Source organism: Serinus canaria, chromosome 1, assembly GCF_022539315.1.
Source record: "Serinus canaria isolate serCan28SL12 chromosome 1, serCan2020, whole genome shotgun sequence".
In the NCBI taxonomy this organism is placed as follows: domain Eukaryota; kingdom Metazoa; phylum Chordata; class Aves; order Passeriformes; family Fringillidae; genus Serinus; species Serinus canaria.
The window spans coordinates 924816-947914 of NC_066313.1; the positions used below are offsets into that span (position 1 = coordinate 924816).

Here is a 23099-nt window from a genome sequence, read left to right on the forward strand (position 1 = left end):
TGTGCTCACTTGGTACAGCCAGGGGCTGGCTCAGCTTTTCCAGGGAAGCGGAGATCACTGCGGACTGATGCTCTGTACAGCAGGGGCTGGTTTTGCAAAGCTGGGATGAACTCTGTCAGGAACCGGGAGTGGGTTTGGGCCGGCACCGGCACCGAACGCGGCTCACAGCCGGGACCGGCGCTCCGCAGGTGGTGCTGCCCTCCTGTGGACACGCGCGGTACTGCAGCCCGGCGGGACCGGGACCCTCGGGGCTCCGCGGGGCGATCCCTCGGGATCATGGAATTGTGCTGCTTACGGTGCAGGAGCTGCTGCCCTTTGGACACAATTTAAAGTAGTATCCTACTGTATTTTGGACGCTGTTTCCAGAATTCCATTTGTAGCTGGATCTCGCTCCAAGTGCAGCAGTCCAGATGAGAGTTCTGACCTGTCCAGACTTGTGCTCACCCTGGTACAGCCAGGGGCTGGTTCAGCTTTTCCAGGGAAGCGGAGATCACTGCGGACTGATGCTCTGTGCAGCGGGGGCTGGTTTTGAGAAGCTGAGATGAACTTTGTAAGGAACCGGGAGTGGGTTTGGGCCGGCACCGAACGCGGCTCACAGCCGGGACCGGGCCGGGACCGGCAATCCGCAGGCGGTGCTGCCCTCCTGTGGACACGCGCGGTACTGCAGCCCCGGCGGGACTAGGACCCTCGGGGCTCCGCGGGGCCATCCCTCGGGATCATGGAATTGTGCTGCTCACGGTGCAGGAGCTGCTGCCCTTTGGACACAATTTAAAGTAGTATCCTACTGTATTTTGGAGGCTGTTTCCAGAATTCCATTTGTAGCTGGATCTCTCTCCAAGTGCAGCAGTCCAGATGAGAGTTCTGACCTGTCCTGACTTGTGCTCACTTGGTAGAGCCAGGGGCTGGCTCAGCTTTTCCAGGGAAGCGGAGATCACCGAGGTCTGGTGCTCTGTGCTCTGGCTGGTTTTGCAAAGCTGGGATGAACTCTGTCAGGAACCGGGAGTGGGTTTGGGCCGGCACTGGCACCGAACGCGGCTCACAGCCGGGACCGGAGCCGGGACCGGCAATCCGCAGGCGGTGCTGCCCTCCTGTGGACACGCGCGGTACTGCAGCCCGGCGGGACTAGGACCCTCGGGGCTCCGCGGGGCCATCCCTCGGGATCGTGGAATTGTGCTGCTCACGGTGCAGGAGCTGCTGCCCTTTGGACACAATTTAAAGTAGTATCCTACTGTATTTTGGAGGCTGTTTCCAGAATTCCATTTGTAGCTGGATCTCGCTCCAAGTGCAGCAGTCCAGATGACAGTTCTGACCTGTCCAGACTTGTGCTCACCTTGGTACAGCCAGGGGCTGGTTCAGCTTTTCCAGGGAAGCGGAGATCACTGCGGACTGATGCTCTGTGCAGCGGGGGCTGGTTTTGAGAAGCTGAGATGAACTTTGTAAGGAACTGGGAGTGGGTTTGGGCCGGCACCGAACGCGGCTCACAGCCGGGACCGGAGCCGGGACCGGGGCCGGGACCGGCAATCCGCAGGCGGTGCTGCCCTCCTGTGGACACGCGCGGTACTGCAGCCCCGGCGGGACCGGGACCCTCGGGGCTCCGCGGGGCCATCCCAGCGCAGAGAAGGGTCCGAAACCCCCCGGCCGCTCGGACAGCGTGCTGTGGGGCCAGGCACAGGGACACGGGGCTTCTCCTTCCTCTCTACTGGGGTTTACTCCCTGGAAATGACGTAACATTTCTAACATGTTCCCTTCAATATCAGCTCTTCCCGGCACAGCCTCCCATTATCCCTTACTGGCACTTGAAATAAACCCCTACTATGGGGTCTGATCGCAGCAGGGTTAGGGTCTTCTCCCATTTTTAGGGCACTCTCACCCCTGGAGTGCCACTGGAAAACACACGAGTTATCTGACCTCTCCCTCTGCTGTCATGCTTCAGCTTCAGCAGGGACAGATTCTGGGATTGGGAAAATAAAGCAATGAGCCTGGTGAGCTGTGGGTGCCTCCCTGCACGCCCCCAAAATGCTCCCTTGGCTCCCCAGGGATGCAGAGCTGCTGCTGCAGGGTGCGAGCTGGAGAGCAGAGATCCTGGGCCAGGCCTCAGGGCTGTTGTTTTAGGGTGATCCCGTGTCTTAGGGTTCCCAGCATTTGGAAGAATTTCTGCCCAGTCCCAGTGCTGGCTCCAAAGCCATTTATTGGGGGGGGATAAGGGCGAGGTGGAGAGGGGGAAGGTCCCTGTCCCTAGGGCTGCAGGATGCTTTTCAGGAGTTTTTTCACCTCAGGGCTGAGCCTCTTGGGGAAGATGATGTCGAAGTAGATGTAGAGGTCCCCCTTGCGCTGCGGATCCTGCGCCAGTGGCATCCCCTCCCCGGGCACCTTTTTGTAGTACGTGGGGCTGTCGAGCAAAGGGAGGGGCTGAGGGGAGCTGTGGCATGGTCCCAACACAGAGCCATGATCCCCAGCCCCATCTGGGTTTCTCAGGTGATTTGCTCCTCCAGCTTCACCCAGGGCATGTCCTCCTCTTCCAGGCTCCAGCATCCACCCACACCCAGCCCTCTCCTTGCCTCTGCCAGCCCCAGACCCAAAGAGTCACCCACTGTGGGCCTCCTCCTCCTCCTCCTGCAGCCCCCAACCTGCTGGAAAAGGCTTTGGAGCACCCTGAACTCCCCCCGTTTTCCCCTGGCACTTACTCCACAATGTCGTTGATGGGGATGTTCAGCAGCCTCCCATCCAGCGTCCACACATCCAGGGTGCATCCAGTCAGTGCCTGCCGGGCATGGAGGGGCACCAGGAGCTGCTGCTGATGCAGCCTCAGAGCCCCAAGGTGAGCCTCTGTCCCCTCACTGGGTCTTTACCTTTGCCAGGGAGATGTTGGCAACGTAAAGGAGGTTGTTCTCGATCCTTTTGAACCTTGGGTGAAGCTTCTCTTGGACAACAAAGGTGATGTCAGCTGGAATGATGTTTGGGCCCTGATTGAGGACAAAAAGGACCACGGAATCATGGAATGCCAGGATGGTTTGTGTTGGAAGGGACGTTAAAATTCACCCAGTTCCACCCCCTGCCATGGGCAGGGTCACCTTCCACTAGACCAGGTTGCTCCAAGCCACATCTAACCTCTCCTTGGAAACCCGGAAATTATTTTATACAGGGAAAACTGACACAAATTCCTGCTCTTTTGTTGCTGTTTTTAGCTGGCTAGAGAGAAGGGAAAAGTATTTTCTTCCCTTAAGAGAAAAATTAGTCTTTTATCCAAGATGCCTGCACAGCCAAGGGCAAATCCAGAACTGTGTTTCTGCCAGGAAGGAAACCACTCCTTTCAATTATTTGTTCTTTAACCTGTTCTGAGGAAAATCCAGGCTCCTCAGAGTGCTTCTGAGCTGAGTCTCTCTGCTGGGTCCTGCTGCCAAGTGCCCTCAGCAGCAGGAAACCAGAACTTCTTCATGGAAGAACTTTTTCCATGGAGTGGGCACAGGACTGGAGCAGCTGCTCAGGGTGGGGCATGGAGTCTCCTCTCTGGAGACATCCCAAACCCACCTGGATGGGTTCCTGCCTGGGCAGGGCTGTTGGATGAGGTGATCTCCAGGGGGGCCTTGCAAACCTGGCTGTTCTGTGCTCACCTGGTCTCCTTCCTTCTCAAAGGTGACCCTGGTGCCACGCTGCCATCCCGGCTGCACGTCAATGGTCAGGATCTTGTCCCTGATGGTGCTGGTCTGTCCGTCCTCGTTCATCACCTGGGCACAGGGCACACAGAAGGGCCCACAGAGGGAGGGAAGGAGGGAGGGTCAGCAGGAAAGGGCAAGCCTGGCTTGTACTCCACACCAAGGTGGCTGTGGGTACAAATCGGATCAGATCATGAATCAGATCCATGGAATCATCAGATCCATGGAATCGTGGGATCATTTAGGTCAGAAAAGCCCTCCAAGATCATGGAGTGCAATGTTCCCCCAGCACTAACCCACATTCCCAAGTGCCACAACCACACAGCTTTCTGGGGAATGGGGACTGCACTACAGCCTATTCCAATGCCTGACCATCCTTCCAGTGCAGAAATTTTCCCTAATATCCAGCCTAAGCCTCCCCTGGCACAGCTTGAGGCTGTTTCCTCATGTCCTAGAGCAGGAGAGACTCGGGGCTGGGTCCAGGAGGCTGAGACAACAAGAAGGGGGACAGAGGTCACCAAGAGCACAAAAAGGAGACACAATGCAGTGTGAAAATGGAATGGTGGAGCCCAGAACACACCGAGCTCCATCTCTGAGATCAGTCTTCCTACATTGCCTCCCGTGCTGAATTCCCTTTGCCAAGCCAGGGGGGAGAACACTGGTTCAGCTCCTCCTGGGTTTGGTGCTAATCCCTCCCCGCCACGAGCTCCTGGGGCAGAGCCACCCCCAAATCCCCAAGGTCCCCCAGGGAGGGCAGAGCTGACCCCAAAATGCAGCCCCAGAGCCCCTACCCTGCGGGAGATCTTGATCTTCTTGGTGCAGCCGTGGAACAGGTCCTCGAGGGACACGTAGAGATCCCGCACGATGGGGGGGTCCCTACGCAGGGCCCCCCGGCCTCGGGGCCCCCCAAAGGGCAGCAGCACCTCCGAGCCATCCTCGGCAAAGAACTCTGTGGGAGGGAGCAGGGGCACTGGGGTCAGAGCTCCGGGCTCTTTACCTTCCATCCTCTCCCACCTGGAACCACCCCAGGTGTGTTTTATGGCAGCCTCGCCTCCCTAAACCCACTTTTGGATGGGAATCCCAGAAAGTGTCACAGGAGCAGCTAGGGAAAGCTGATAGCCTGAGCATGCACCTTCAGGCCTCCCTGGGGCAGAAGTCAGGATCCCCCCTCCAAGCACCAGAGGGGTCTGAGGGCAGCTGGGCAGGGAAGCATTCCTGGAAAGCCGGCAGCTGCCATGGAATGATGGCAGCCACGGGCAGAGCCCAGCCAGCCCCGAGTGTCCCAGCCTACCTGCAAAGGGGTTGTCCCCTCCAAAGAACTCCCTGAAGACTTTCTCAGGGTTGTTGTGGAACACGTATCCCACGCTCCAGGGGTTGTCGCTCGCATACTCCAAGGGGATGCCACCTTTGAGCCCCTCTTCCCCAAATTTGTCGTAGATACCTTTCTTCATAGCTTAGGGAACAAGGAAGTGTTAGGATTGGAGGGAGAGCCCCAGCCTGAGATCCAGGTTTTGTTGGGGTGCAGGCTGGAGAAGAGGGCTCCCGGGAAGTGTGTGCCAGTTCCCAGCTGGTCCTGCCAGGGAGCAGGAGCTCGCAGCCCCTTCCTGCCCTGCAGTCAGGGGAAGGGGACACTCCAGGAAGGGGACAGTCCCACTTACGGTCGCTGAGCACATCGTAGGCCTCGGCCAGCTGGTGGAACCTCTTGGGGCCCCATGGCTCCTTGCATTTCAGCGGGTGGTACTTCAGAGCCAACGTCCGATAGCTAAGGGTCACAGGATGGTTCGGGTTCAGGGTGACTTTAAAGCCCATCTCATTCCCAGCCCCTGCCATGGGCAGGGACACCTTCCACTCTCCCAGGCTGCAGAGGGCTTGGAGCAACTTCCAGAGATCCAGGGGCAGCCATAGCTGCTATGGGGAACCTGTGCCAGGGCCTCACCACCCCCAGTACCCCATCCAGCCCTGCCCTCTGGCAGTGGGAGCCATTCCCTGTGTCCTGTCCCTCCATGCCTTGTCCCCAGTCCCTCTCCAGCTCTCCTTCAGGCCCTGCAAGGGCTCTGAGCTCTCCCTGGAGCCTTCTCCTCTCCAGGTGAGCATGCCCAGCTCTCCCAGCCTGGCTGCAGAGCAGAGGGGCTCCAGCCCTCAGAGTATCCCCACGGCCCCTCCATTCCCACAGCCAGCCCGGGCTGCCCCGCACACTCCCAGACCCTTTCCCCACTGCGGGGCAGGGGGAGGGCCAAGGACAGCCCCGCCCGGGGCCGCCCCGCTGCCACCGCCACCCCCGGCTGCCTCCCGGCCCAGGGGGGTCTCTCTGATGCCGGGGATCCCTCACGCCTTCTTGATGTCGTCGGCGGTGGCCCCGCGGTCCAACTCCAGCACAGCGTAGTAGTCCAGCCCCATGGCGTCCCGTTGCTATAGCGACAAGACTTCCTGTCCGGGCCGCGCGGGGCATCAAGGGAAGTGTAGTTCTCCCTCTCACTTCCGCACTCTGCCGGGCCAGCTCACTCCGCACCCCGCATCTCTTTTTTTCTTAAAAATCCCCAAGTTTCCATGGAAACACATGTATTAACACAGGTGTTATCAAAGCAGCGGTTTATTTCACTCCATACTGTGACAGTCACTTTCACTGCACCCCCTTCTCCCCCTTTATTTATTTGCCCTCACTACAAAAAGCCTATTTTCAGCACTGGAAATGCAACCACGACATCACTGCAACACAAGATCCTCTCTAAATCAAAAATTGATCCCAATTGTGTAGTAGGAAAAAATAGGACCTCTTACAAAAACACTGTGCATGAAGCCTGGTCATCACAATAGCCTCAAGCTTGTACACACACATCCCAGGAAAATCAGCTTGGAAGAGCCTTTCCCACACGCTTTTCCTTTATTGGGTCCCTTCAAACACCTAAAGGTCGGAAAGTTGGTATCTCCTCACTATCCCATCCCTGCAGCACGTGTAGATTTCCTTCTCCCAAGAAGCCACCTGAAAAAGGGGGAAAAAAAAAAAGGGAACAAGATGGGTCAGGCAGAACACCATTGCTTTTACCCTCTGGATTCTCCCAGCACCCTTCATCCACACTTTTTATAGGAACAGAGCTGCTCCAGCTCCACCACTCCAGCCAGCTCCTGCACAACAGAGATAAAGCCAGGGAATTCTGCAGAGGATTGGCTTATGCAAAATATCAGGATTATTCAGGTGGAAAGAACGAAGATAAGCTCAGAAGTCAGCGGTGAGAAGGAAGGTGCTGAGGTGAAAAGCCTGAGTTAAAGGCAGTGCCTCCTGCCTGGCATCAGCTTTCCCTGCCCACCCTCTCCTCAGGGACAGCCCACGTTCCCCACCTTGTACACGGGGTCACAGTCAGCCTCGGTGAGATCCAGGACATAATCCAGGTCCTGCTGAACAATGAAGCAGGTGCCATCCCCTGCAAGGAAAGCACAGCAGCCAATTAGTGAAATGAGCCACAGAAATTCCATCGGGAAAAGGCTCCAGTGGGCGAGATATTCCTTGGAGGCCCCATTTTGGAGGGGTATGAGGGGTGTGGAGGGTGGAAATCCCAAAGCAAAAGGGCAAGAGGACAATGCCCAGAGAGCACAAGGCTCCCTGACTTGATTCTAGGATTTCTAGGGGCACAGAACAGCCCTGGAATTACCTTGGCTGGCAATGAATCCATCTCGGTAGGGGAGCAGGGACAACACTGGTGCTCCTGACCTGTGGATCACCTGGATTGGAGCACTAGGAAAAGGAGCAGAAACAAGGGATGAGGATTGCTGTCCAGAGAAGCTGCGGCTGCCCCTGGATCCCTGGCAGTGCCCAAGGCCAGGCTGGATAGGGCTTGGAGCAGCCTGGGACAGTGGGAGGTGTCCCTGCCATGGCAGGGGTGGCACTGGATGGGCTTTAAGGTCCCTTCCAGCCCAAACCATTCCAGGATTCTTTCCTATGGACTGAGCTAGCAGGGAACAGCAATAAAACTCCACAGCTCAGTTCCAGTCCTGTGCTGGAACGAGGATCAGGATAAATGTCAGGATCCACACGAGGGAAAAGAAATGGGCTGTGTGGGAGGGGGGAATATTGATGATAAGAAGTTTTCTGCCCAATTTATCTACACATATGTGCACGCAGATTATATAAATATAAAATTATACAAATGTTTACATAACAATACAGCAAATCAACATAATGCAAGAGGCTCCTGGTGCAATGGGTTGCACCCCTTGGAAGTGGCACTGCCTGGCAGCATCCTCTGCCTGAGTCTCTTTTCCAACCAAGCACTGGTAGTTTGCCCCAGGCACCCACTCACTCACTTTGTGTTTCTCACATCCAGCTGGTAGATGTTCCCATCCTGAGTCCCTGCCAGGATGTAGGTGCTTGACAGGAACGTGCAGCAGTTGAAGGCATCAGATCCAACGAAGAGGAACACCTGAGGATTTGGGAACAAACCAAGTGTCAGGCACGTGGGACACCCACGAGAGGGAAGCAGTAATTTATTCAGAAGACAGTACAGCTGCCACTGTTTAATTTTAAATACTGTTTTTTCCCTGTTCCCAAGTTAAATCCTGAGCAATTCTTACTCCTCACATAAAAATCTGTCCAGGAGGAAGGAGAGAAAGTATCCCTTTATTGCACCAGGATTTGGCCTCTCCTCCAGTTCAGGTTTAACCTGGGTCAATGCCCCATCCCAGTGCCCTGACATTCCCAGATCCTTACTGGCTGCCTGCTCTGCAGTCCCACTCCTTGAAGCTTCTTGTCCTCTCGAGCCAGCAGCAGGATTTTCCCTTCTGTCCCCACCTCACGTTCACCTGGCAAAAGGACAACAGGTAATTCCAGCAGCAGCTGCACAACAAACCTTGGTGGGACCAGAACCCAACAGCTGGATCATCCCAGCTGAATTATGGCCAGATTCCTCCAGATCCCAAGACACCAGGAAGGCCAGCAACCACACAGAGCTCAGTTTCATCACTCAGTAGTGATGAAGGTGATAGGGCTGAATTCCCCCCAAGACTGGAGCGCTCTGCTCCCTTCCCACGGTGCTACAAGGGCAGGGAGCAGCATTCCCAAGGTTTGGGATTCCTGGGGCCAGCCCTAAGCAGTCTGGGCCAGGGAGATGAGGGGGTTTTAAGGGAAAGGCCCTTACTGGGAGGTTTCTCAGGCGAGCCCAGGTTGAGGGAGCTGTCAGCGGTGCCCACGGCGATGCCATTGACGGGCGAGCCGCAGTCGGCGATGACGCCCAGGCAGGCAGACTTGCCACAGTCCCAGAGACGGGCAGTGCCATCCCTGGAGCAGGACAGCACGTTCCTTCCCCGATCCACAATGGCAGTGTCCAGGATACCTGCGTGAGAGCAAACACTGTGTCCATACAGACACAAAATGCACCCCATTTCCCAGGCTCAACTCGACTGCTGGCTCCAGGCCACCGTCCCCAGTGACAGCAGCCACACACAGACAAGCTGTGCTCCTAGAAAAAGATGCCTGTGGAAAGCAGCAGCTTCCAGAAAACCCCACAGAGTGGAACCACCATCAGGCATAAAGGGAAGGTATTATCAATCAAATGATCAGCAACACCTCACCTCAGCCCGAGCTGGTGCCACACAAAATTAACCTCTAATTTGGGCAGAAAAGAGCCTGGCACTTTTAAACATCCTCATTTCCACCCCTGGATAATCCCAAAAGCAGCATCCCTGCTGTCCAGCTACAGCAACCTCCAAAGAACAGTGTCTGCTGGCACTAAGATCCCTTAACTACTTTATTGTACTGTGGGCTGTCAAATTTGGAGCTGAAAAATGACAGTGGTTTTCTTAGCAGAGAACAGCCAGGTGGTCAGAAGATTTAATTGGCACTTTTCCTACAGAAGCTCAAAGGACAGGATAAGCCAGGCAAACAGACTGTAGCAGTTTGGGCTGGAGGAATGAGAGTGACTAAGGTCACCTGGAGAGTGACTGGCAGCGTCACTGTGACCAAGGTTCTGCCACACCATCTGGTTTGGTTAGGGGACATGGCTGCAAAAGCATTTTTAATGCCCACAAACAGATTATAGAATGGCTTGGGTGGGAGGGAACCTTGAAGAACAAGTTCCAACCCCCAAATCATGTAAGAACAACAGCAGGTTCAGCACAAGATGGGTTTTTGAGTTAATCAAGTTTAGGGCAGCCAGCCACAGGGTTTATTAACCTCTCAATGAAGCTAAGCACCTCGTGGGACAGGGAAAACCAGAGCCTGGACACAGCTCAGGGAAGAGACAATTTGGGGTAGAGTTTGGGGCATCTGATGCCACATTCCAGACATGAAACACAGAGTGCAGCAGGCTGGCAACTGGACATCTGCCCTGGAGTGCAAGGCAAGTACACACACAGCAAATAAAGCATTTCAAGGGCTCTGTACCTCCTTTGTGACCTTTAAATGTTACTACACAGCTGGCATCTTCTGCTGACCAGATCTTTAGCTGGGCATCCATTCCCCCACTGAGAACCACGAGGCCCGATGGGAAAAACCTGCAACAATTCACATCATACACATGGCCTTCCAGAAGTCTCTGGAAAAACAAAGAACTACGTGCTAGTTCCATTGTCATCGTCCTCGTGCCGAGCAGCTGTTGAGTTATGACACTGGGAAACTTCTCACATGGGCAAAGGATTAAACCCAAATTCTCTGGCTCTGCATTGCTGGAATGGAGTGGTCTGAATTTGGGGCAATCAAAGAGGTGACTTTGGGCCTTCCCTCTACCATTTGAGCAGCTAATTACACAGCAAAAGGTACAACTTTTGTTTCTAAATACGGGTTAGATGTCTTTATCCTCTGCCAAACAAGGAGCTGACTGGTCAAACTCCACAAGAAGAAGCTTCCCCCTTTACTGGGAAGGCCACAAGTCAGGATGTAGCTAATCCAGCACCCAAATCCTTTTCCCCAGCACCAAAATCTTTCTTCCCATGCAGGATAGGGGCTGTCAATGACCTGTTACTTCTGAGTACCTCTTTGAGCAACATCCCCCTTGGGAGAAGCCACCTTTTCCAACAGATTTGACTTAAAGCCTCCAAGATGCCCAATTTCAATTAGCTTTTCATTAAAAAGCCAGATTCTTCGCAGGGTGTGGTCAGCCTGACCAAAGTCATGGCCTTCAGGAATGTCACAGACAACACAAAAACATCCAAGCCAGTTGTTCTTACTCTTATTTCTCCATTTGCAGCCTGCCATATTTTCATGGTCCCATCTGTGCTGGTAGACACACCGAGTCCTCCACCACTGGAGATATCAAGGCAGGTAATCTGCAGGAAGGTAAAAGCACCAAGAATTAGCTTTATATCATTCTGTATATAAATATTTCTGCTCAAGAGCCTAGTTCTGTCCAGGGGGAGACCTGCTAAGTACATTCTCTGCCTGTGGCTCTGCAAGGCCAGGAGAAAAAGGGATGCTGAGGCAGAAGCCTGCACAAACACCAATTGTATTCCAGGCTTATCCCAGGTGGAAGAGAAATCTGGACTTTTCTAATGGATGAGAAATGAGAAAACAGCTCAGGGTAACTGGCCCAACTCACAAGCCCACAAGACACAGTTTGAGATATTTATGAAGCCGAATTCACAGCCTAAATTTGCTGAAACACTGAAGCCAAAACTAGTTGTTTATACAAACTGGGGCCCTTCAGAAGAAGGACATGGAGGGGCTGGAGCGTGTCCAGGGAAGTTGTGGCATTCACATTCTCTGAATAGAGAGATAATTCTCTCTCCCAGGCTTTTTCCTAGAGAAGCACAGAGAGAAGAAGAGAAAACAATTCTTAGCTCGACTTGCTGCTCCTGTTGTTTTAGCACATGTGAGATGTGTTAGGAAGATCGTTTACCTGAAGAGACTTCCTAATTGGATTCTGGTGATAGTTGTTTATATTAATTAGCCCATTGAGTCAAAGCTGTGTCCTAGCTATCTCAAGACAGTCATGGGTTTTTCTTTTGTATTCTTTGTAGTATAATGTAATATAATATAGTTTTAATAAAACAATTGTTCAGCATTCTAACTCAACAGAGTCAGATACCAATCATTTCCTTTGTTGGGGGCACCCTGTTTTACTAAAGGAAGGGAAAGGAGCTGGGGAAGGGGCTGGAGCCCCAGGAGGGGCTGAGGGAGCTGGGAAGGGGCTCAGCCTAGAGAAAAGGAGGCTCAGGGGGACCTTGTGGCTCTGCACAAATCCCTGCCAGGAGGGGACAGCCAGGGGGGTCAGGCTGTGCTCCCAGGGAACAGGGACAGGAGGAGAAGGAAGGGCCTCAAGCTGGGCCAGGTTGGACATCAGGAGGAATCTCCTCATGGAAAGGGTTTTTAAACAGTGGAAGGGGCTGCCCAGGGAGGTTCGGAGGTGTCCAAGGAAGGGCTGGAAGCGGCACTCAGTGCTCTGAGCTGATGACAAGGTGGGGATCAGGCACAGCTTGGGCTCGGTGATCTCAGAGGTCTTCTCCGGCAATAGCAATTCTGTGATTCTGTGAGCTGCACTTGCATTGCATTTTTTGAATTGAACTTCCAGGCTGTGGGCGGGGAAAAAAAAACCGCTAGAGAGGCAAAACCCATGAACAGGAATAAGAGATGCAGACGGGCTCTAGGCAGGACAGGGTTAAGTTTTCCAGCAGCAGGAGGGGCAGGGCCAGGAGGAGGACGTTCCCGATCCCACCTCTCCGTGCGGCGGCGGGAAAAAATCCCACTTTTCCCGCTTCCCTTCTCGCCGGCCGGGTCCCCGCGCTCGGTCCCTGTCCCATTGCTGTTCCCAGTGAGTCGCTGCCTTCGGTACTCCGGTTCCCCTCTGCAGCCTGCCACCGAGCTTAGCGTGGGAGCGCTAGATTCGGGAATACCAATCCCAAACCACCAAGGGTCGAGATAAGGAGAGCTCTGCCCGCAGCGGGTTGGAAGCAAGTTTGAGCTGAGTGTTTGGCGTGTTAGGTACAGTCACTGGTCACGATGTGGCTTAGTCAGGTCTTCGTGGAGTGGTACCTGTACAGGTTTATATTTCCCTGTGTGGTCCTGATAAAGCACTTTAACAGTTTAGAGAGATGGTTCAAGATTCTAATGTGCATGGATTTTGTGGTATCAACTTGTGGCGTTATACACTACCTCCAGGAGACCATTAATAATGGTTCACAGTCCGTGGGGGGAACGGGGGACGAGTACTTTCACAATCTTTTCACCTCCTTTAACTCCTTTAAGCCTCTTAAAGCACCTTTTGAGCTGCCTATGAATACTGAAGAAAGAGCAGACAGAACAACAATGTGCTATCTCCTACTTGCTGTCTACATCACCCTCATGGTCTACTTCATCTTCAGAGTTACAAAAGAGATAACTGGGAAGGTCTTTCAGAGAGTGGATAATGATGAGTGGCATGGAAGGTGGGAGAAAATCGGCCAGCTTTTGAAGGAGTATTCGGCTCCAGTGGTTTGGAAGTTCACCCCTCAACAAATACAGGACCCCATTAAAGCGGCAGAATATCTGAAAGAGAAACGCTGCGGTGGTTGCAGGGAGGAGCAACTTACTGCACTCTGCTGGGCCCTGGCCACTCTGTATCGGGCACTGCTGGATACTAGCCAGTCCTCTCAGGAGGAAGAGGAGGAGGAGGAGGAGGAGGAAGAGGAAAGCAGACCAACAAGCACTGCGGCCACTCAAACTGCAGCTGCACCAGAGGAACAACCCATACCGGGAGCAGTCGCTGCTGATCAGAACACACCCAACACCATATTAGTTTCCTTAGTGAGGGATGAAGAGTCCTCAGAAGAGGAGGAAGAATCCTCAGAAGAGGAGGAAGAGGCAGAGATAATGAGGGAATCCCAGCGTAAGCTGCGGTCAGTGCGAGAACGTTTCACCCGCCGTGCGGATCAGTCCTTACTGCTCTGGCTGTACGAGTGCTGGTTTGCAGGGGCCCACGTGGATGTACTGCTGGACAGCTCTGAAGCCCAGCAGCTGGGATCCCTGTCCCGGGACGTGGCCATCGACAGGGGGCTGGGGAGAAGGAGAGGAACCCAGAGCCTCTGGATGCGCCTGGTGGGAAGCGTGAGGGCGGCGTACACCGCGGACGAGCTGCTGCTGCAGCGGGACAGCTGGAGCACCAGGCTGGAAGGGGTGCAGTACCTGACAGAACTCTCCATGGCTGACATTCTCTTTGGGAATACACAGAACAGTCAGTGCCTGGACGATCTGGACAGAGCCTGCTGCACCTGGAACATGTGGCAGGCGTTGAGAAGGAGCGCGTCGCCGCTCTACGCCAAGGCACTGTCATCGGTCACGTGGAACAGGAACCTGAAGGTGCTCAAATTAAAGGCCTTCATCTGGGACTACAGACTGAAACCCTCTTCCCTGCCACAGGACAGCTCCTCCTCTGAGGAAACACAGCCCAGGGAAGGTGCAGCCTGCGGTGATGATCCCTGCACAATATGCCATGAGGAGCTGGGCAGAAACTCGTGTGAGCTGGAGTGTGGGCATGAATTCCACAGAGAGTGCATCAGGACGTGGCTCCAGGAGCATTCCAGCACCTGCCCCATCTGCCGTGACTACGCTGTCCTTCCTCCAGCAAGGAACAACTCACAGCCTTACAAAGCCAGGCCTTGGAAAAGATCAGGGTTTTAGGAGAGCTCCCAAGAAAAAGTGCTGAACAGACCAAGGTCTTAAAGAATGGATTGATTTCCTAAGGCTCAGAAGTACGAGTGAAAAATGGCAGCAGGAGAAAAAAAACCAGAAGAATTTAAAAGTCAGCTAAAAAGCCCCTGGATACCAATGAGAGGGGCTGGAAATCCACTGGGGACAAGGAAAAGCAGTATAATGGATAGAAACACGTATCCTGAGACATTTGGGAGGGACAGCCTTTGATTAAGGGAATGATTCCTGTGCTTTTGTGTGTATAGACAAAGTTGGCGGTGTGGGATCTGGACATGAGTAGATGGGATAGAATGGTGGGTGGGGAATGTCCGGTTCTGGCCAGGACAGGGTTAATTTTTACAGGAGCAGGGAGGAGCACATTTGGGATATTTGGTCGCATGGGTTTTGTGTTCCTTGTGGTGAGCAGATCTCTTCCCTGTCCTGTACATTTTGTTTATTAATATTGTTGCTACTGCTGCTTTTTTAATTGCATTGCTGTTCTCAGTAAATTGTATTATCTCAACCCCTGAACTTTGTCTTTTGTGCCTCCAATCCCCATTTGCTGCAGGGGCAGCAGGGTAGGAGTGAGTGGCACATGGTCCAGGGTATTCCAGTGGGAGCACCCAAATTCCTAAACCCCAAGATCAGAGTTCCATCTCCATTGCAACCCCTCACACCCAGATCCACACTCCAGGCCACGCCTCACTGCGAGGACACCACAGACAGGGATGTGAGAGTTGCCAGTCACACTCAGAGATTCTCACCCCACAAAGCTACTCACACTTTTCTGATGAATCCTGCAAAAACTTGTGTATGGAGCCAGGAACTTTGTGGACACATTTTCGTGAGGACAAGAAATGAGGATGCTTTTCTAGGGGGAGAAACAAGGTAAAAAAGGAATTAGAAGTGCTGTTAGTCCTGAAACAGAGGTTGCCGAGGTACAATTGTGGACTGGACCCAGCTGTGGAATCCCAGAGTTTGAAAATCGATGGGAGGGTGGGTGTGGGGCACATCTCCTCAGGATGCAGGTGGGAAGGGATGGCTGCTCCTGGTGGGAAGGTGGGGAGCAGCTCCAGGGCTCTGCACAGCAGGACAGGACTGTGCAGGGCACGGGTGACAGCTCAGGCTGTCAGAGCAGCCCCCTTTATGCACGGGGAATGTCACCAACCCCTCTCCCCCCAGCCCTGGCACCTTGGTGACTTCCCCGACCACGAATCCCTCGGAGGCCACGATGTCTGGGATGCCGTCGGAGCTGAGCCCGCGCCGGGTGACGCTGCCATACAGGGTGGCCTTCCCTGGGGGACAGCAGCCGTCAGCCCCAGCACCCACAGGGACCCCAAATGTCCTCTCCCCACTCAGAGGGACCCCAACCTCCCTCACCCGCAAGGAGCTCAGACGCCTCCGTCCCCTCCTGACGCCCTCAGGATCCCCAAATGAGCCCACGCCCTTTAAAAAAAAGGGATCCCCAAACCACCCCAGTACCTTCTAAACCAAGCGACCGCAGGGCACCCCAGCAGCCCTGCTAACACACAGGCACCCCGCCACCAGCCCCTATCCCAAAGGGTTCCCCGGCCACCCCCATGCCTTTCTGCTCTTTGAACACCCCTCACCCCCAGGCCACTCTCGATCCTCCCTGATCCCGTCTCACCCTCACGCTCCCCTCAAGGCCTCTTCAGGCCACTCACCGGGGCTGCGGCAGCTCAGCCACGCCTCGCCCTCGTCCCTGCTGTAAAGAGAAGAAGCGGCTGTGAGCGGGGCAAGGAGTGGGACAAGGACAGGGACAAAGAAAGGGACCGTTCCCACCTCAGCGCCCGGCTCCAGTCGCTCTGGATCCGCAGCGTCGCCGCCATCTTTGCCGAGGTAACCGCACGCACTTCCGCCTCTTTACTTCCCGTCGACCCCCGCGGGAGCGGAATAGGGAGAAACCCACGAATCAGCGAGCGCCGCCGCGGCCGTGCCACGTCCCGGAAGTGCCGTGCAGAGATCCTTTCTTAAAGGGACCGCGCTGCGCTGGTACGGGGGCTGCGCCCATGGGTGGGGATCGGGAGGGGGCTGGACATCCCGGGGGAATGGGGACCCTTGGGAGGGGAAGGGTGGGGGGTGAGGAGAGGGCTGGAGATCCCTGGGGTATGCGGACCCTTGGGAGGAGGGTGCTGGACATCCCTGGGGAATGGGACCCTTGGGAGGTTGCGGAGAGCGCTGGGCACCCAGGGCTGGGGTGCCCGGGGGGGTGGTGCCGAGGGCTCCCCCCGGCTGTCCCCGAAGCCACCGGGCCGCACCGCCTGCCCCGCCCGCAGCGCCCCATGGCGAAGGCCGGGCACGGCTGGAGCGGCGCGGCGGCGGAGCGGAGCGAGGCGGAGGAGGGCGAGGACCCGCTGGACGCCAGGATCGCGCGGAGCGGCTGCCTGGAGCAGCACCGGCAGCTGCAGGAGTGCATGGCGGAGCGACGGGACTGGCGGCACTGCCAGGAGCAGGTCCGCGCCTTCGGAGCCTGCATGGCCCGGCGGCAGCAGCGGCAGCGTGGGCCCGGCCCGGCCCAGCTCCCAGACTGACAGCGCCCGGACAGACAGACCCTTTCCCGCTTTATTTTTGTCCAATCGTTTGGAAAACCGGGTGGAATTGTTAGGAAATTAAATCTGCAGTTTGTCAGCCCTCGGCTTGGTGTGTGCCAGTGGGAGGGGGTGGCTGGTTTGGAGGATGCAGCATCAAGCTGTGCCATGGTTCGTTCAGGTGGGACATCGGGAGGAATTTCTTCATGGAAAGGGGTTTTAAACATTGGAAGGGACTGCCCAGGGAGGTTTGGAGGCCCCCATCCCTGGAGATGTCCAAGAATGACTGGACATGGCAGTTGGTCCTCTAGGCTGGTGACAAGGTGGGGACTGGGCATAGTTTGGACTCAGTGATGCCAGAGGTCTTTCCCAACCAAAATGATTCTGTGGTTGTGAATTTCCAGCCCAAAATGTCCCAGTCCAGGAGCATTCACAGCAATCAGGCTGGGTCTTGGCTCCAGAAAAAATTTTTACTCCATGTCCTCTGTGCCATCCTAAGGCTTTTGCCAGCAGTGATAACCTCACGTCCCACAGGATGGGATTTTTCTCCTGGGAAGCCACAGAAAAATTAGGAATGGGAGAAAAATGGATTCTCATCTGGCCACCCTCTGCTGGCAAATAAGCCATGAGAAAGAAAATAAAATTGCTTTTTTGCATGGCTTTTGTCAGAAGGAAGGTTCCAGGCTATTTCCCAGGGATGTGGGTGCTGGGAATACCAAGAGGCTGGGCACAGAAGCACAAGCAACACCTGGACAGCACCAGTTTGGGGGAAGAGCGTAAATATAAACGCATTGTTTGTTTTTATTGGTTGCCAACAGTGGGAATTCCTCCCAATTCACCAAGTTATCGGTATAGAGCTCATGGAAGCACCCTCTGGAGGCTGGAACAGCCCATGGATGGCAGCACATTGTTCCTCACCTCAGGACATCTCTGCCAGCAGCTCTTCCAGCTCTGGTCGAGCCTTCAGCCGGCTCTTGAAATCGGCTTCCGTGTGCTGTGGAGGGAGGGAAAACCACCACAAATCAGGATCACACAAACCTTTCCCTGCTTCCTACAGGGGAAGCACTGGGAAGTGTAACCCTACCTGTTTCATCAACAGGTGCACCCCCTCAGGCTGGCTACTCTGAATGATTTCCAGCAGGATGGGAGCAAACGTTGAGCTCAAACCACGGATCTGAAAGCAGAAATGACAGAGCTGCAGGAGAACAATCCCAGGGGACTCTGGGTTGGAAGGGACCTTTAAGATCATCCAGTGCCACCCCTGCCACGGGCAGGGACCCCTTCCATTGTCCCAGGTTGTTCCAGCCTGGCCTTGAACCCCCGCAAGGATGGGGCAGCCACAGCTTCTCTAGGCACCTGTGCCAAGGCCTGCCCACCCTCCCAGGGAATGATTCCTAATTCCCAATATCCCATCCATCCCTGTGATCTTCTCCCATCACCTTTCCCCAAACATGACTTTTCTACCCCTCATATAAATTATTCAGCAGAGAATAGATAATAAATCTTCTACCTGAAACAGAGAGCCAGGAAATCCTCCTGGGTTTCTAGTTTAGGAGCAACACTCAGCAGAAAATGTAACCAGAGTTTTTGCTTCCGTTTGTGCCCAAATGTTGCCTTTCATCTGTTACATGTTTGAGGGCTTTGTGGAGCCCGTGATGGGATCCCAGCTCCTACCTGGACAACCCTCTGGTGGGTGGTAAGGACTGCATCCAGCTGCATTTTGGATCCCCTCTCTTCCAGGAACAGCACCTCGTTGGTTTTGGTGGGCATGGCATAGCTGCAGGAGCCAGAGGGCAGTGCTTAGCACAGGCAGGATATTTACAGGGATGAATCACCCGCCCCAGCAGAGAATGGGCAAGGAGATTAACTTTTCAGGGGAAATTAATTATGCAAAGGATGTATCTTGCAAATCATGTGCTGGCAGAGGCCGGGTGTTTTGCTGGAAGGAGATAAGGAGGAAGCTTTGCAGCACTGCTGCCAGCAAAAAACTGGACTAGCTACAAACACCAGCCTGAGAACCTTTAACTTCTTCACAGCTCAAGAAAAACAACAGTTCTGACTTAGTTTGTCTTTTGGGACAGAACTAAAATCTGCTGCAATGCACCACTGAAAATATGTTTCTACCTCAGATTTAATGGGAATGTGACTGGGAGTGGATCAGACTCTGCTCAATGCTGAGATACCTCAGTTTCCTCATCCCCATTCACACAATCCAAGCTCCATCCTACTGCCCACCTCTTCCCCTCAATTCCCAGTCTGAAGGGCAAATCCTTTCTTCCTCTGCACACTGAACCACCTCAGAGGGTACAAGGGAAAAGCACACATTTTAGAGTCCCCACTGGTTTTATTCCCTGCTGGCAGCTTTTCCCAATGCCTGCAGCTCCCTGGGAGCATTTCAGGCACCATGGGGCTGCCTGAGGAATGCTCTGCCATTGCTCAGGCATTACAGCCAGAGGAGTGGCTGCTGGAATACACCTGGTTTGGAGAACTAGTGCTCCTGAAGCATCCTCTCCTCCTAAACTGAAGTAGCAGGAAGTTCACCCAGCACCTTCAGGGCTTTCCCAAGGTTGTTCCAGTTTGGATAAGCAGGGTGGTGTGCAGAGCCTGGATCACAAACCATGAAGGAAAACCAGCAGCAAATGTCAGCAATTCTCAGGCTCTGCACCCAGAGGCTTAAAGCCCTTTCCTTAGAGGAATAAGATGTAACAGCTATTTTTACCTTGGAATCTGTTCAAGACAGTGCCAGTGCCTGAAAAAAATCGATGCTTCTAAATAAAGCATCCAAAATTGTACAGATGGACAAAAAGAGACCACAGGGCAGGTGAGAGGTTTGGATTGACACCCAAATGGAAATCCCTCAGGGAGCCTGGAGTGTGCCCTGATGTGCAGGGGGCCATAATGCAGAGGGACAGATTTCCTCCTACCTCTCATTGACCCGGATGGAGAGACGGTTGCAGAGCCTGTGCACATACTGAGCAAAGTGCTCCACCAGGCACAGATCATAGGAGGTCATCTGGATGTTGATATCTCCATACTGGTACTCAGTGCCAGCACTGATCTCTTTCATCTGCACTTTTTCCTTTCTCCTCTTTGGAGCCTGTTTTCCAAAAGAAAATACAACGAGATAAAGCAGAGAGCATCTGGTCTGAGCAATGCTGGGAAGAAAGGCTCAGCTCTTGGATGGCCTCACACAGAAAACACACTCGTGCTTTGATTCATTTTTTCCAGAGGAAGAAAGGAAGGAGGAAAACCAGTAGAAATAAACCTGCTGTTTATTTCAGTTCCTGCCTAAAAGACTTCTTGTTGTTTCCTCCTTCCACACCAATGGATGTCTTTCCAAATCTCAGGGGGTGTGAAAAAGTTCCATGCAAGTAAGAGCTGCTCACAATATTCAGGTGTTGAATTGAATTATTAACCAACCTCAGGAAGAGGTTCCTCCCTTCCCAAGCTGGAATGTGCTGGACAAAAGGAAGCATTTCTGCAGTGTGGTGAGTGGGTATTTCATGGAATCATAGAATAGTTGGGATTGGAAAGAACCTTAAATCCCATCCCATTCCAACCCCCTGCCACTGGCAAGCACACTTTCCACTATTCCAGGCTTCTCCAAACCCCATCCAGCCTGGCCCTCTGAGATGGGCATCCACATGCTTCAGGATCACCTTGGGAAGGAAGCACAGAGGGAAGTCCTTCTGCCTACCTCCTTTGGGAGCAGGTATTTAAACCTGCCAATTCCATGTGTAGGTCGGGACCTGTAGGATCTGTGCGAAGCCAGGAGTGCATCACCTGAAAATGAAAGCAGAGCAAACGTGTTTCCAGCTGCACACAAACATCTGCAGGTGCTCTGAGAGCCCCAAATTATGGTCACATAACACTGCCTGCTTAGCCAAAACAGAGCAAAAAATAAGAAAATGCTGGAAAAACATATGGATGTAGCAGAGCATCTGCTCTGGTTATTTAACCAGTACAAAATTGGCTAAAAAAACCCAAAATGCAACACAAATGATCCAATGTTTAATATTTATTTGAGGGAAATCAATTTTTACCTCAAAACTAGATTAACAACAGACCTTACCTGCAGCACACAGAAGATTCTCTCTGGCTGTTGCTGCTCTGTAGGAAAAAATATAATAATTAATAACTCTGATTTCCCTCACTTACAGAAAAATATGAGACCAACGTCCTTTTGCAAAGGCACAGCCTGATCCCATCAGCACAAAGACTCCCCCTTTTCCCCATCCCACAGCCCTTTCAGCTCCCAGTTCAAAGTCTTAACTCCACTATTAGAAGACCTGGGAAAAAAAAAAAAAACAGGGAAAAAAAAATGGCAGTTTTTTGGTCATGTATGTTTTCTCACCTGCTGAGGGCCAACACCTGCCTGAGCAGCACTCCCTTCTCTGAGCACAGCACCTGCAGGGGTTAAAACACAGCAGGGTGGCAGATCTGCTGGGAATTTTCTCCAGGTTACTACACCCCTAGGATAGGACACAGGAAAGGGCTGGAGCTGTGTCTGGAGGGGTTTAGGGGGAGATCAGGGAAAGGTTCTTTCCCCAGGGTTGCAGGGCACAGCACCAGCCTGACAGAGCTCCAGGAGCGTTTGGACACCACTCCCAGGAACACGGCGGGATAGTCCATGAACAGCCCTCGGGCCTGTCCCACCTCCACACGGATGGAGGAAACAGCTCATCCATCGAGCATAGAGCTTTGCTGTCGCCAAAGGTGGGGGGATATCAGGGTGGGGGATAAACACCGATGTCCCAAATGTCCCAGTGTAGAGAGACAGGGATCTGACAGAGACCACGAAGACAAGGATTGTAATCGAGTTGGGTGTGTGAGGATAGGCAGCAGGGGTGTATGGGTGTCTCAGCCTCTGGTCCACGAGCACCAAGACAGATCCAGGGCACGATCTCAAGTCTGGACCCCCTCAGGATCATCCCCACACTTCCTTACGAAACCAAACTCGGGTCGGATCAGGGCCTCCAGCATCAGGGCTGGGGCTGCCTCAGCACGCCCAATGACCAAGGCTACCCTTCCGTTCCTGTTCCTCCCCTCCCCTCTGTCCCCGCGTCCTTCCTCGTTCCCATTCCCCTTCCCCGTGGCCATCCCGGTACCTTCGGCACCGCCGCCATCTTCCGGCGCCGCGGTCCGTCGCTTAAAGCGTTCCCCCTTCGTGCCTCGGTACGCCCCCATTCAGCTCCCCCCGTTCCGCTGCTCGCTCCCCGCGTTCCGACCACCAACGCCTCCCGTGAATTCTAATTTTCGGACTGCTCCCCGCTCCGCCCACCATGAACTCCCGTAGGTAACGACTTTTGGACAACCCGCGGTACTGGCGTGGCCCTGGCGCCCTGAAGGGGGCAGCGGGAAGGACGCAGGGGTGCGGGCAGTAATGGCGGACGCCTCGTTCATGCCTGCTAACACGCGGCGGGCAGCGCCGCCACGCGGCAGCAGCTGCACAGCGGACCCTGCAGTGCGCCTATCACCGCGAGTCCCGCCCATTACGGCCCGCCCTCGCATACTGATTGGTCCCAAGCCACGTCCATCACGGCGCGGCGGCCATGTTGAGTGTGGCATGGCCACGTTGCAGGGCTGAGGGCGGCGGCTGGCCCCGCCCAGCGTGGTGCAGCGGCCACCTTGAGTGTGGCGGCCCGGCAGCCATTTACTTGGGCCTTTGGTATGGCTTAAAAAAAGTAAAATATTTATGATCCCGAAATCCTAAGAGTAGGAAGGCTGGTCTGGCGGGAACCTCCTCTCTGATTTCCCAGTGGGAGAGCAGGTGGGCAGGGGATCTGCCTGGGAAGCGATGGGCCTGTGGTCCTCTGCCCAGTGGGCCTGACAGTCTGGACTTGGCTCAGGGAAACACATCCCGTGTCCAGCTGCCTCTTCCACACAAACCTTAATTTCGCACAGGTTCTTTTCCCTCCTCCTGGCTCCCTTCTCTCCAGTCTGGCTCCAGTTTCCCCCTTCTTCCATAGCAGGTGCTCACTCTGGAGCCCACATCCCTGAGCCCCCTTCTTGAAGCTGTTCCCTGCCTGGGAGCAGGATTTTGAGTCAGGATTTCCCGCCCTGCTGACTGCTGGCTGCTCCAATTGCTCTCAGAGCTGTCAGAGCTCCTGATGGACTTTCCCCCTCCAGCTCATCCACGTGGCAAGTTCATGTCCTGCTCTGTGACCCAGCCCTGTCCTGCATTTCTCAGTGCCCGGAGCTCCGGACACACACTGGGCACCCTCGGTGTCCATCCCCTCATCCCCTCTGCAGTGGTGCACGGAGGGGACAGAAGGAATGTGAAGGGACAAGCTTTGTGTCTGCACCTGC

At 54.3% G+C, this 23099-nt stretch overlaps 4 protein-coding genes across 4 annotated transcripts; 1 reads left to right on the plus strand and 3 right to left on the minus strand.

Moving 5' to 3' along the window:
* Nucleotides 1–2200: 2200 nt before the first annotated feature.
* On the minus strand, nt 2201–6050 carry DNAJB13 (DnaJ heat shock protein family (Hsp40) member B13). Its single transcript, XM_009092765.4, has 8 exons — nt 5983–6050; nt 5312–5415; nt 4945–5106; nt 4445–4602; nt 3612–3725; nt 2850–2963; nt 2685–2761; nt 2201–2389 (listed from the first exon to the last, which is right to left on the minus strand). The coding sequence occupies exons 1-8, from the start codon at nt 6048–6050 to the stop codon at nt 2236–2238; spliced, it is 951 nt and encodes a 316-aa protein (XP_009091013.1). The 3' UTR covers nt 2201–2235.
* Nucleotides 6051–6225: 175 nt separating this feature from the next.
* On the minus strand, nt 6226–16190 carry PAAF1 (proteasomal ATPase associated factor 1). The gene is made up of 12 exons (XM_009092704.3): nt 16045–16190; nt 15927–15967; nt 15433–15536; nt 15023–15112; nt 10809–10907; nt 10027–10177; nt 8783–8977; nt 8356–8447; nt 7953–8068; nt 7301–7383; nt 6990–7072; nt 6226–6633 (listed from the first exon to the last, which is right to left on the minus strand). The coding sequence occupies exons 1-12, from the start codon at nt 16089–16091 to the stop codon at nt 6556–6558; spliced, it is 1179 nt and encodes a 392-aa protein (XP_009090952.1). The 5' UTR covers nt 16092–16190; the 3' UTR covers nt 6226–6555.
* On the plus strand, nt 16146–16890 carry LOC103818389 (cytochrome c oxidase assembly factor 4 homolog, mitochondrial). Its single transcript, XM_009092705.4, has 2 exons — nt 16146–16254; nt 16539–16890. The coding sequence occupies exon 2, from the start codon at nt 16545–16547 to the stop codon at nt 16791–16793; it is 249 nt and encodes an 82-aa protein (XP_009090953.1). The 5' UTR covers nt 16146–16254; nt 16539–16544; the 3' UTR covers nt 16794–16890.
* Nucleotides 16891–17567: 677 nt separating this feature from the next.
* MRPL48 (mitochondrial ribosomal protein L48) lies at nt 17568–22194 on the minus strand. The gene is made up of 8 exons (XM_009092706.4): nt 21899–22194; nt 21145–21197; nt 20863–20900; nt 20488–20573; nt 19715–19887; nt 18465–18567; nt 17875–17964; nt 17568–17784 (listed from the first exon to the last, which is right to left on the minus strand). The coding sequence occupies exons 1-8, from the start codon at nt 21914–21916 to the stop codon at nt 17710–17712; spliced, it is 636 nt and encodes a 211-aa protein (XP_009090954.1). The 5' UTR covers nt 21917–22194; the 3' UTR covers nt 17568–17709.
* Nucleotides 22195–23099: the final 905 nt, after the last annotated feature.

Bases quoted from the DNA above. Each gene is read 5' to 3' on its own strand.
- LOC103818389 (XM_009092705.4), top strand. From the start codon at position 16,545: ATGGCGAAGGCCGGGCACGGCTGGAGCGGCGCGGCGGCGGAGCGGAGC.
- MRPL48 (XM_009092706.4), bottom strand. The intron at 20,574-20,862 runs GTAAGGTCTGTT...TTTCATTTTCAG, and splicing joins GAATCTTCTGTGTGCTGCAG to GTGATGCACTCCTGGCTTCG. The intron at 19,888-20,487 runs GTAGGCAGAAGG...TTTGGAAAACAG, and splicing joins AATACCTGCTCCCAAAGGAG to GCTCCAAAGAGGAGAAAGGA.
- PAAF1 (XM_009092704.3), bottom strand. From the start codon at position 16,091: ATGGCGGCGACGCTGCGGATCCAGAGCGACTGGAGCCGGGCGCTGAG. The intron at 10,178-10,808 runs GTAAGAACAACT...TTGTTTTTCCAG, and splicing joins CTGCAAATGGAGAAATAAGA to AGACTTCTGGAAGGCCATGT. The intron at 7,384-7,952 runs GTGAGTGAGTGG...TCCTTTTCCTAG, and splicing joins CTGGATGTGAGAAACACAAA to TGCTCCAATCCAGGTGATCC.
- DNAJB13 (XM_009092765.4), bottom strand. From the start codon at position 6,050: ATGGGGCTGGACTACTACGCTGTGCTGGAGTTGGACCGCGGGGCCACC. The intron at 4,603-4,944 runs GTAGGCTGGGAC...TCCCTCCCACAG, and splicing joins AGGGGACAACCCCTTTGCAG to AGTTCTTTGCCGAGGATGGC. The intron at 3,726-4,444 runs GTAGGGGCTCTG...CCCTGTGCCCAG, and splicing joins AGATCAAGATCTCCCGCAGG to GTGATGAACGAGGACGGACA.